The 12,587-nt window shown below is 55.5% G+C and overlaps 1 protein-coding gene across 1 annotated transcript in view; it reads left to right on the top strand.

The window, feature by feature from the left end:
- The window catches only part of LOC139379638 (ELKS/Rab6-interacting/CAST family member 1-like), a 319,125-nt gene that overhangs the window by 197,886 nt on the left and 108,652 nt on the right, over positions 1–12,587 (top strand). The window contains exon 16 of the mRNA XM_071122447.1: positions 6,777–6,970. Coding sequence (XP_070978548.1) covers positions 6,777–6,970 — 194 coding nt within the window. The remainder of the gene's footprint in view (positions 1–6,776; positions 6,971–12,587) is intronic.

Here is a 12,587-nt window from a genome sequence, read left to right as displayed (position 1 = left end):
CCCCGTACACCCAGCCTCTTCTCTGCCCCCTAGACAGCCCCCTAACCAGCCCCATACACCCAGCCTCTTCTCTTCCCTCTAGACAGCCCCCTAACCAGCCCACTAACCAGCCCCGTACACCCAGCCTCTTCTCTGCCCCCTAGACAGCCCCCTAACCAGCCCCCTAGACATCCCCCTAACCAGCCCCCTAACCAGCCCCCTAACCAGCCCCATACACCCAGCCTCTTCTCTGCCCCCTAGACAGCCCCCTAACCAGCCCCGTACACCCAGCCTCTTCTCTTCCCCCTAGACAGCCCCCTAACCAGCCCCCTAACCAGCCCCGTACACCCAGCCTCTTCTCTTCCCCCTAGACATCCCCCTAACCAGCCCCATACACCCAGCCTCTTCTCTGCCCCCTAGACAGCCCCCTAACCAGCCCCCTAACCACCCAGCCTCTTCTCTGCCCCCTAGACAGCCCCCTAACCAGCCCCCTAACCAGCCCCATACACCCAGCCTCTTCTCTTCCCCCTAGACAGCCCCCTAACCAGCCCCCTAACCAGCCCCGTACACCCAGCCTCTTCTCTGCCCCCTAGACAGCCCCCTAACCAGCCCCCTAACCAGCCCCGTACACCCAGCCTCTTCTCTGCCCCCTAGACAGCCCCCTAACCAGCCCCATACACCCAGCCTCTTCTCTTCCCCCTAACCAGCCCCCTAACCAGCCCCGTACACCCAGCCTCTTCTCTTCCCCCTAGACAGCCTCCTAGACAGCCCCCTAACCAGCCCCGTACACCCAGCCTCTTCTCTTCCCCCTAGACAGCCCCCTAACCAGCCCCATACACCCAGCCTCTTCTCTTCCCCCTAGACAGCCCCCTAACCAGCCCCCTAACCAGCCCCATACACCCAGCCTCTTCTCTGCCCCCTAACCAGCCCCCTAACCAGCCCCCTAACCAGCCCCGTACACCCAGCCTCTTCTCTGTCCCCTAGACAGCCCCCTAACCAGCCCCCTAACCATCCCCCTAACCAGCCCCATACACCCAGCCTCTTCTCTGCCCCCTAGACATCCCCCTAACCAGCCCCGTACACCCAGCCTCTTCTCTTCCCTCTAGACAGCCCCCTAACCAGCCCCATACACCCAGCCTCTTCTCTGTCCCCTAGACAGCCCCCTAACCAGCCCCCAACCAGCCCCGTACACCCAGCCTCTTCTCTTCCCCCTAGACATCCCCCTAACCAGCCCCATACACCCAGCCTCTTCTCTTCCCCCTAGACAGCCCCCTAACCAGCCCCGTACACCCAGCCTCTTCTCTGTCCCCTAGACAGCCCCCTAACCAGCCCCATACACCCAGCCTCTTCTCTTCCCCCTAGACAGCTCCCTAACCAGCCCCATTAACCCAGCCTCTTCTCTTCCCCCTAGACATCCCCCTAACCAGCCCCGTACACCCAGCCTCTTCTCTGCCCCCTAGACAGCCCCCTAACCAGCCCCATACACCCAGCCTCTTCTCTTCCCTCTAGACAGCCCCCTAACCAGCCCACTAACCAGCCCCGTACACCCAGCCTCTTCTCTGCCCCCTAGACAGCCCCCTAACCAGCCCCCTAGACATCCCCCTAACCAGCCCCCTAACCAGCCCCCTAACCAGCCCCATACACCCAGCCTCTTCTCTGCCCCCTAGACAGCCCCCTAACCAGCCCCGTACACCCAGCCTCTTCTCTTCCCCCTAGACAGCCCCCTAACCAGCCCCCTAACCAGCCCCGTACACCCAGCCTCTTCTCTTCCCCCTAGACATCCCCCTAACCAGCCCCATACACCCAGCCTCTTCTCTGCCCCCTAGACAGCCCCCTAACCAGCCCCCTAACCACCCAGCCTCTTCTCTGCCCCCTAGACAGCCCCCTAACCAGCCCCCTAACCAGCCCCATACACCCAGCCTCTTCTCTTCCCCCTAGACAGCCCCCTAACCAGCCCCCTAACCAGCCCCGTACACCCAGCCTCTTCTCTGCCCCCTAGACAGCCCCCTAACCAGCCCCCTAACCAGCCCCGTACACCCAGCCTCTTCTCTGCCCCCTAGACAGCCCCCTAACCAGCCCCATACACCCAGCCTCTTCTCTTCCCCCTAACCAGCCCCCTAACCAGCCCCGTACACCCAGCCTCTTCTCTTCCCCCTAGACAGCCTCCTAGACAGCCCCCTAACCAGCCCCGTACACCCAGCCTCTTCTCTTCCCCCTAGACAGCCCCCTAACCAGCCCCATACACCCAGCCTCTTCTCTTCCCCCTAGACAGCCCCCTAACCAGCCCCCTAACCAGCCCCATACACCCAGCCTCTTCTCTGCCCCCTAACCAGCCCCCTAACCAGCCCCCTAACCAGCCCCGTACACCCAGCCTCTTCTCTGTCCCCTAGACAGCCCCCTAACCAGCCCCCTAACCAGCCCCCTAACCAGCCCCGTACACGCAGCCTCTTCTCTGCCCCCTAGACAGCCCCCTAACCAGCCCCCTAACCACCCAGCCTCTTCTCTGCCCCCTAGACAGCCCCCTAACCAGCCCCCTAACCAGCCCCATACACCCAGCCTCTTCTCTTCCCCCTAGACAGCCCCCTAACCAGCCCCCTAACCAGCCCCGTACACCCAGCCTCTTCTCTGCCCCCTAGACAGCCCCCTAACCAGCCCCATACACCCAGCCTCTTCTCTTCCCCCTAACCAGCCCCCTAACCAGCCCCGTACACCCAGCCTCTTCTCTTCCCCCTAGACAGCCTCCTAGACAGCCCCCTAACCAGCCCCGTACACCCAGCCTCTTCTCTTCCCCCTAGACAGCCCCCTAACCAGCCCCATACACCCAGCCTCTTCTCTTCCCCCTAGACAGCCCCCTAACCAGCCCCCTAACCAGCCCCATACACCCAGCCTCTTCTCTGCCCCCTAACCAGCCCCCTAACCAGCCCCCTAACCAGCCCCGTACACCCAGCCATTTCTCTTCCCCCTAGACAGCCCCCTAACCAGCCCCATACACCCAGCCTCTTCTCTGTCCCCTAGACAGCCCCCTAACCAGCCCCCTAACCAGCCCCCTAACCAGCCCCATACACCCAGCCTCTTCTCTGCCCCCTAGACAGCCCCCTAACCAGCCCTGTACACCCAGCCTCTTCTCTTCCCCCTAGACAGCCCCCTAACCAGCCCCCTAACCAGCCCCATACACCCAGCCTCTTCTCTTCCCCCTAGACAGCCCCCTAACCAGCCCCCTAACCAGCCCCATACACCCAGCCTCTTCTCTTCCCCCTAGACAGCCCCCTAACCAGCCCCATACACCCAGCCTCTTCTCTTCCCCCTAGACAGCCCCCTAACCAGCCCCCTAACCAGCCCCATACACCCAGCCTCTTCTCTGCCCCCTAGACATCCCCCTAACCAGCCCCCTACACCCAGCCTCTTCTCTGCCCCCTAGACAGCCCCCTAACCAGCCCGTACACCCGGCCTCTTCTCTTCCCCCTAGACAGCCCCCTAACCAGCCCCATACACCCAGCCTCTTCTCTTCCCCCTAGACAGCCCCCTAACCAGCCCCATACACCCAGCCTCTTCTCTTCCCCCTAGACATCCCCCTAACCAGCCCCGTACACCCAGCCTCTTCTCTTCCCCCTAGCCAGCCCCCTAACCAGCCCCATACACCCAGCCTCTTCTCTGTCCCCTAGACAGCCCCCTAACCAGCCCCCTAACCAGCCCCATACACCCAGCCTCTTCTCTGTCCCCTAGACAGCCCCCTAACCAGCCCCCTAACCAGCCCCGTACACCCAGCCTCTTCTCTTCCCCCTAGACAGCCCCCTAACCAGCCCCCTAACCAGCCCCATACACCCAGCCTCTTCTCTGTCCCCTAGACAGCCCCCTAACCAGCCCCCTAACCAGCCCCGTACACCCAGCCTCTTCTCTTCCCCCTAGACAGCCCCCTAACCAGCCCCCTAACCAGCCCCATACACCCAGCCTCTTCTCTGCCCCCTAGACATCCCCCTAACCAGCCCCGTACACCCAGCCTCTTCTTTGTCCCCTAGACAGCCCCCTAACCAGCCCCGTACACCCAGCCTCTTCTCTTCCCCCTAGACATCCCCCTAACCAGCCCCGTACACCCAGCCTCTTCTCTTCCCCCTAGACAGCCCCCTAATCAGCCCCCTAACCAGCCCCATACACCCAGCCTCTTCTCTGTCCCCTAGACAGCCCCCTAACCATCCCCGTACACCCAGCCTCTTCTCTGCCCCCTAGACATCCCCCTAACCAGCCCCGTACGCCCAGCCTCTTCTCTTCCCCCTAGACAGCCCCCTAACCAGCCCCCTAACCAGCCCCATACACCCAGCCTCTTCTCTGCCCCCTAGACATCCCCCTAACCAGCCCCGTACACCCAGCCTCTTCTCTGTCCCCTAGACAGCCCCCTAACCAGCCCCGTACACCCAGCCTCTTCTCTTCCCCCTAGACATCCCCCTAACCAGCCCCATACACCCAGCCTCTTCTCTTCCCCCTAGACAGCCCCCTAACCAGCCCCCTAACCAGCCCCATACACCCAGCCTCTTCTCTGTCCCCTAGACAGCCCCCTAACCAGCCCCGTACACCCAGCCTCTTCTCTGCCCCCTAGACATCCCCCTAACCAGCCCCGTACACCCAGCCTCTTCTCTTCCCCCTAGACAGCCCCCTAACCAGCCCCCTAACCAGCCCCATAGACCCAGCCTCTTCTCTTCCCCCTAGACAGCCCCCTAACCATCCCCCTAACCAGCCCCGTACACCCAGCCTCTTCTCTGTCCCCTAGACAGCCCCCTAACCAGCCCCCTAACCAGCCCCGTACACCCAGCCTCTTCTCTTCCCCCTAGACATCCCCCTAACCAGCCCCGTACACCCAGCCTCTTCTCTTCCCCCTAGACAGCCCCCTAACCAGCCCCCTAACCAGCCCCATACACCCAGCCTCTTCTCTGTCCCCTAGACAGCCCCCTAACCAGCCCCGTACACCCAGCCTCTTCTCTGCCCCCTAGACAGCCCCCTAACCAGCCCCGTACACCCAGCCTCTTCTCTTCCCCCTAGACAGCCCCCTAACCAGCCCCCTAACCAGCCCCATACACCCAGCCTCTTCTCTTCCCCCTAGACAGCCCCCTAACCAGCCCCGTACACCCAGCCTCTTCTCTGACCCCTAGACAGCCCCCTAACCAGCCCCATACACCCAGCCTCTTCCTCTCCTACTGGGCCTTGACGTCACAGACAGCTAACCTCTGGGGAAGGCAGGGGAGGGGCAGGGTAGCCAGCTCAGCTGGGTCTTACGTGTGTACCCCTTGTTCTCACCCCTCACCCCCTCTATTCCCCCTGTATTCCCCCTCTAATTCCCTCTCTATACCCCCTCTATTCCCCCTCTAATTCCCACTCTATACCCCCTCTATTCCCCCTCTAATTCCCCCTCTATTCCCCCTCTATTCCCCCTATATACCCCCTCTATACCCCCTCTTTTCCCCCTCTATACCCCCTCTATACCCCCTCTATTCCCCCTCTATACCCCCTCTATTCCCCCTCTATTCCCCCTATATACCCCCTCTATACCCCCTCTATTCCCCCTCTATACCCCCTTGATTAACCCCTCTATACCCCCTCTATTCCCTCATCACCTCTCCCATGATTAGAGCAGGTGCCTGGCTGTCGTGAGCTGTGTGTGTGTCTCCGTTCAACCCCACCTTAGCACGGTTTGTATCTGTTGGGTTTGGGCGTGGCCTGCGGGCGTGGCCTGTGGGCGTGGCCTGTGGGCGTGACCTGCATGGAACTGAAATTAGGAGAAGAAAGAGAAACATACATAAAGTTGGAGGCGTGGCCCTCCCTGTCCTCAAGTCAGTGTTGGAGGCGTGGCCCTCCCTGTCCTCAGGTCAGTGTTGGAGGCGTGGCCCTCCCTGTCCTCAAGTCAGTGTTGGAGGCGTGGCCCTCCCTGTCCTCTGGTCAGTGTTGGAGGCGTGGCCCTCCCTGTCCTCAAGTCAGTGTTGTAGGCGTGGCCCTCCCTGTCCTCAGGTCAGTGTTGGAGGCGTGGCCCTCCCTGTCCTCAGGTCAGTGTTGGAGGCGTGGCCCTCCCTGTCCTCAGGTCAGTGTTGGAGGCGTGGCCCTCCCTGTCCTCAGGTCAGTGTTGGAGGCGTGGCACTCCCTGTCTCAGGTCAGTGTTGGAGGTGTGGCCCTCCCTGTCCTCAGGTCAGTGTTGGAGGCGTGGTCCTCCTGTCCTCAGGTCAGTGTTGGAGGCGTGGCCCTTCCTGTCCTCAGGTCAGTGTTGGAGGCGTGGCCCTTCCTGTCCTCAGGTCAGTGTTGGAGGCGTGGCATTCCCTGTTCTCAGGTCAGTGTTGGAGGCGTGGCCCTCCCTGTCCTCAGGTCAGTGTTGGAGGAGTGGCACTCCCTGTCCTCGGGTCAGTGTTGGAGGCATGGCCCTCCCTGTCCTCGGGTCAGTGTTGGAGGCATGGCCCTCCCTGTCCTCGGGTCAGTGTTGGAGGCATGGCCCTCCCTGTCCTCGGGTCAGTGTTGGAGGCATGGCCCTCCCTGTCCTCAGGTCAGTGTTGGAGGCGTGGCCCTCCCTGTCCTCAGGTCAGTGTTGGAGGCCTTAGAGCTGCTTCCAACTAACACAGAGGAGGGAGGTAGGACAGGTCTGAGAACAGCTGTATAGGGCTTAGGCCTCAGGGCCAGAGGGAGGCAGGACAGACTTGAGAACAGCTGTATAGGGCTCAGGCCTCAGGGCAAAATCCAAACTCGCGTGATGTCGCACTACCAGTGACCATGCACTCTTATTGTGACCTCTAACCACTGACCTCTGACCCCTGCCCTCTGTCCAGGCCCAGAATGCCATGCTTGAGGCCCAGGCCAACACGGAGCTGTCAGAACGCATCGTTACTCTGGAACAGGAAGTGACTCGGCACAGAGAGGATTCTGGGAAGGCCCAGGTGGAGGTGGACCGATTGCTGGAGATCCTCAGAGAGATGGAGAATGAGAAAAACGACAAGGACAAGAAAATCAATGAACTGGAGAAGTAAGAGTGTGTGTTCTCTACAATAATATATAACCTCTGTCTGTCTGTCTGGCTTTCTGTCTGCCTTTGCCTGTCTGTCCGTCTCTGTCTGTCTGTCTGTCTGTCTGTCTGTCTGTCTGTCTATCTATCTATCTGGCTTTCTGTCTGTCTGTCTATCTATCTATCTGGCTTTCTGTTTGCCTGTCTGTCTATCTATCTATCTGGCTTTCTGTCTGCCTTTGCCTGTCTGTCTGTCTGTCTGTCTGTCTGTCTGTCTGTCTGTCTGTCTGTCTGTCTGTCTGTCTGTCTCTCTGTCTCCCTCCCTGTGCTCCAGTATGTATGTTCATCTGTTGTGTTCTTCTCTTACTCTTACGGTTCCTCCATCTCAGTCCTTCACCCCTGTCTGTTTTAACTACTGGCAGTACTGTAGACGTGTGTCCTCATGCTATAGTGCTCTTTGTGAATGTGTGTGTGTGTGTGTGTGTGTGTGTGTGTGTGTGTGTGTGTGTGTGTGTGTGTGTGTGTGTGTACGTTTGTACGTGTCTGTGTACCATTATGTCTGTATCCGCCTGGCTCTCCCCCGGCCCCCTCTCGCTCCCACCTGTGGCGTTCCCATGAGCCTCAGCAGGTGTCGACCTCTGTGACCTCTGGCTCTCAGCCAATGGGAGGGCTGGTTTCGGACTGTCATGGTCACAATCACTCCAGCGTTATAAATCACCTAAACACCCCCATATACTCCATTATAAATCACATAAACACTCCCCTATACTCCATTATAAATCACATAAACACTCCCCTATACTCCATTATAAATCACCTAAACACTCCCCTATACTCCATTATAAATCACCTAAACACTCCCCTATACTCCATTATAAATCACCTAAACACTCCCCTATACTCCATTATAAATCACCTAAACACTCCCCTATACTCCATTATAAATCACCTAAACACTCCCCTATACTCCATTATAAATCACATAAACACTCCCCTATACTCCATTATAAATCACATAAACACTCCCCTATACTCCATTATAAATCACCTAAACACTCCCCTATACTCCATTATAAATCACATAAACACTCCCCTATACTCCATTATAAATCACATAAACACTCCCCTATACTCCATTATAAATCACCTAAACACTCCCCTATACTCCATTATAAATCACCTAAACACTCCCCTATACTCCATTATAAACTGGGTGGTGACTGGGTCGAGCCCTGAATGCTGATTGGCTGACAGCCGTGGTATATCAGACCGTATACTACGGGTATGACAACATATTTATTTTTACTGCTCTAATTACATTGGTAACCAGTTTATAATAGCAATAAGGCACCTCAGGGGTTTGTGGTACATGGCCAATATACCACGGCTAAGGGCTGTTTCCAGGCACTCCGCGTTGTGTCGTGCATAAGAACAGCCATTAGCCGTGGTGTATTGGCCATATAGCACACCTCCTCGTGCCTCATTGCTTAATTCTAGCACCATGCACAGTAATTCACCTAAGGGTTTACTCTAAGGGTTTACTCTAAGGGTTTACTCTTGGCCCCTGAAGCCAGATTAGCCAACCCCTCACACGTTCACTACACCTCCTACTCGGCTCCATTGTTTTAGTGCCTTGATGATGCTTTTCCCCTGGTGGTATAGTGAGTTACAGCTTATGGTAATGGAGGCTGTTGTGTACGGTGGCCTGTAGGGATCATGTTGTCTGTGGAGTGTAGATGTGGGTGGAACTCCTGGTACTCTGATCAATGTGTATCAGCACCTCTTTATTCAACACAGCTCTCACACAGCCTCCACCCCACTTAGCATGCAGGAGAGGCTGACTATTCAACACAGCCTCCACCCCACTTAGCATGCAGAAGAGGCTGACTATTCAACACAGCCTCCACCCCACTTAGCATGCAGGAGAGGCTGACTATTCAACACAGCCTCCACCCCACTTAGCATGCAGGAGAGACTGACTATTCAACACAGCCTCCACCCCACTTAGCATGCAGGAGAGGCTGACTATTCAACACAGCCTCCACCCCACTTAGCATGCAGGAGAGGCTGACTATTCAACACAGCTCTCACACAGCCTCCACCCCACTTAGCATGCAGGAGAGGCTGACTATTCAACACAGCCTCCACCCCACTTAGCATGCAGGAGAGGCTGACTATTCAACACAGCCTCCACCCCACTTAGCATGCAGGAGAGGCTGACTATTCAACACAGCCTCCACCCCACTTAGCATGCAGGAGAGACTGACTATTCAACACAGCCTCCACCCCACTTAGCATGCAGGAGAGACTGACTATTCAACACAGCCTCCACCCCACTTAGCATGCAGGAGAGACTGACTATTCAACACAGCCTCCACCCCACTTAGCATGCAGGAGAGACTGACTATTCAACACAGCCTCCACCCCACTTAGCATGCAGAAGAGGCTGACTATTCAACACAGCCTCCACCCCACTTAGCATGCAGGAGAGGCTGACTATTCAACACAGCCTCCACCCCACTTAGCATGCAGGAGAGGCTGACTATTCAACACAGCCTCCACCCCACTTAGCATGCAGGAGAGGCTGACTATTCAACACAGCCTCCACCCCACTTAGCATGCAGGAGAGGCTGACTATTCAACACAGCCTCCACCCCACTTAGCATGCAGGAGAGGCTGACTATTCAACACAGCCTCCACCCCACTTAGCATGCAGGAGAGGATGACTATTCAACACAGCCTCCACCCCATTTAGCATGCAGGAGAGGCTGACTATTCAACACAGCCTCCACCCCACTTAGCATGCAGGAGAGGATGACTATTCAACACAGCCTCCACCCCACTTAGCATGCAGGAGAGGATGACTATTCAACACAGCCTCCACCCCATTTAGCATGCAGGAGAGGCTGACTATTCAACACAGCCTCCACCCCACTTAGCATGCAGGAGAGGCTGACTATTCAACACAGCCTCCACCCCACTTAGCATGCAGGAGAGGCTGACTATTCAACACAGCCTCCACCCCACTTAGCATGCAGGAGAGGCTGACTATTCAACACAGCCTCCACCCCACTTAGCATGCAGGAGAGGCTGACTATTCAACACGGCCTCCACCCCACTTAGCATGCAGGAGAGGCTGACTATTCAACACAGCCTCCACCCCACTTAGCATGCAGGAGAGGATGACTATTCAACACAGCCTCCACCCCATTTAGCATGCAGGAGAGGCTGACTATTCAACTCAGCCTCCACCCCACTTAGCATGCAGGAGAGGCTGACTATTCAACACAGCCTCCACCCCACTTAGCATGCAGGAGAGGATGACTATTCAACACAGCCTCCACCCCATTTAGCATGCAGGAGAGGATGACTATTCAACACAGCCTCCACCCCACTTAGCATGCAGGAGAGGCTGACTATTCAACACAGCCTCCACCCCACTTAGCATGCAGGAGAGGCTGACTATTCAACACAGCCTCCACCCCACTTAGCATGCAGGAGAGGCTGACTATTCAACACAGCCTCCACCCCACTTAGCATGCAGGAGAGGCTGACTATTCAACACAGCCTCCACCCCATTTAGCATGCAGGAGAGGCTGACTATTCAACACAGCCTCCACCCCACTTAGCATGCAGGAGAGACTGACTATTCAACACAGCCTCCACCCCACTTAGCATGCAGGAGAGGCTGACTATTCAACACAGCCTCCACCCCACTTAGCATGCAGGAGAGGCTGACTATTCAACACAGCCTCCACCCCATTTAGCATGCAGGAGAGGCTGACTATTCAACACAGCCACCACCCCACTTAGCATGCAGGAGAGACTGACTATTCAACACAGCCTCCACCCCACTTAGCATGCAGGAGAGGCTGACTATTCAACACAGCCTCCACCCCATTTAGCATGCAGGAGAGGCTGACTATTCAACACAGCCACCACCCCACTTAGCATGCAGGAGAGACTGACTATTCAACACAGCCTCCACCCCACTTAGCATGCAGGAGAGGCTGACTATTCAACACAGCCTCCACCCCATTTAGCATGCAGGAGAGGCTGACTATTCAACACAGCCACCACCCCACTTAGCATGCAGGAGAGGCTGACTATTCAACACAGCCACCACCCCACTTAGCATGCAGGAGAGGCTGACTATTCAACACAGCCTCCACCCCACTTAGCATGCAGGAGAGGCTGACTATTCAACACAGCCACCCAATTTAGCATGCAGGAGATGCTGACTGGCAAGGGCACAATTGTTGTGTCTGTCTGTCTGCATGTCTGTTTCATTTCCTAGTCTGAGTTTGTGTCTGTATATACAACTGTCTGTATGTCTTTGTGTGTATGTCTTTGAGTATGTGTCTGTGTGTGTCTCTCTCTGTGTGTGTGCGTCTGTCTCTATAACTGTCTGTGTGTGTGTATCTCTGTGTGTATCTCTGTGTGTGTCTCTGCGTCTGTGTGTGTCTGTCTCTATAACTGTGTGTGTGTGTGTGTGTGTGTGTGTGTGTGTGTGTCTGTATATACAGCTGTCTGAGTGTGTTTTGGACTAATTGGTGATAATTAATTGTAGGCTACTTTAGGATTTCTTCCATCTCTGTCTCTGTATATACAGCTGTCTGAGTCTGTCTCTGTATATACAGCTGTCTGAGTCTGTCTCTGTATATACAGCTGTCTGAGTCTGTCTCTGTATATACAGCTGTCTGAGTCTGTCTCTGTATATACAGCTGTCTGAGTCTGTCTCTGTATATACAGCTGTCTGAGTCTGTCTCTGTATATACAGCTGTCTGAGTCTGTCTCTGTATATACAGCTGTCTGAGTCTGTCTCTGTATATACAGCTGTCTGAGTCTGTCTCTGTATATACAGCTGTCTGAGTCTGTCTCTGTATATACAGCTGTCTGAGTGTGTCTCTGTATATACAGCTGTCTGAGTCTGTCTCTGTATATACAGCTGTCTGAGTCTGTCTCTGTATATACAGCTGTCTGAGTCTGTCTCTGTATATACAGCTGTCTGAGTCTGTCTCTGTATATACAGCTGTCTGAGTCTGTCTCTGTATATACAGCTGTCTGAGTCTGTCTCTGTATATACAGCTGTCTGAGTCTGTCTCTGTATATACAGCTGTCTGAGTCTGTCTCTGTATATACAGCTGTCTGAGTCTGTCTCTGTATATACAGCTGTCTGAGTCTGTCTCTGTATAAACAGCTGTCTGAGTCTGTCTCTGTATATACAGCTGTCTGAGTCTGTCTCTGTATATACAGCTGTCTGAGTCTGTCTCTGTATATACAGCTGTCTGAGTCTGTCTCTGTATATACAGCTGTCTGAGTCTGTCTCTGTATATACAGCTGTCTGAGTCTGTCTCTGTATATACAGCTGTCTGAGTCTGTCTCTGTATATACAGCTGTCTGAGTCTGTCTCTGTATATACAGCTGTCTGAGTCTGTCTCTGTATATACAGCTGTCTGAGTCTGTCTCTGTATATACAGCTGTCTGTATATACAGCTGTCTGAGTCTGTCTCTGTATATACAGCTGTCTGAGTCTGTCTCTGTATATACAGCTGTCTGAGTCTGTCTCTGTCTGTCTGTATATACAGCTGTCTGAGTCTGTCTCTGTATATACAGCTGTCTGAGTCTGTCTCTGTAT

Source organism: Oncorhynchus clarkii, chromosome 21 (assembly GCF_045791955.1).
Source record: "Oncorhynchus clarkii lewisi isolate Uvic-CL-2024 chromosome 21, UVic_Ocla_1.0, whole genome shotgun sequence".
Taxonomy (NCBI): domain Eukaryota; kingdom Metazoa; phylum Chordata; class Actinopteri; order Salmoniformes; family Salmonidae; genus Oncorhynchus; species Oncorhynchus clarkii.
Note: the sequence above shows the minus strand (reverse complement) of the source record. Positions and strands in the feature narration are given on the sequence as shown.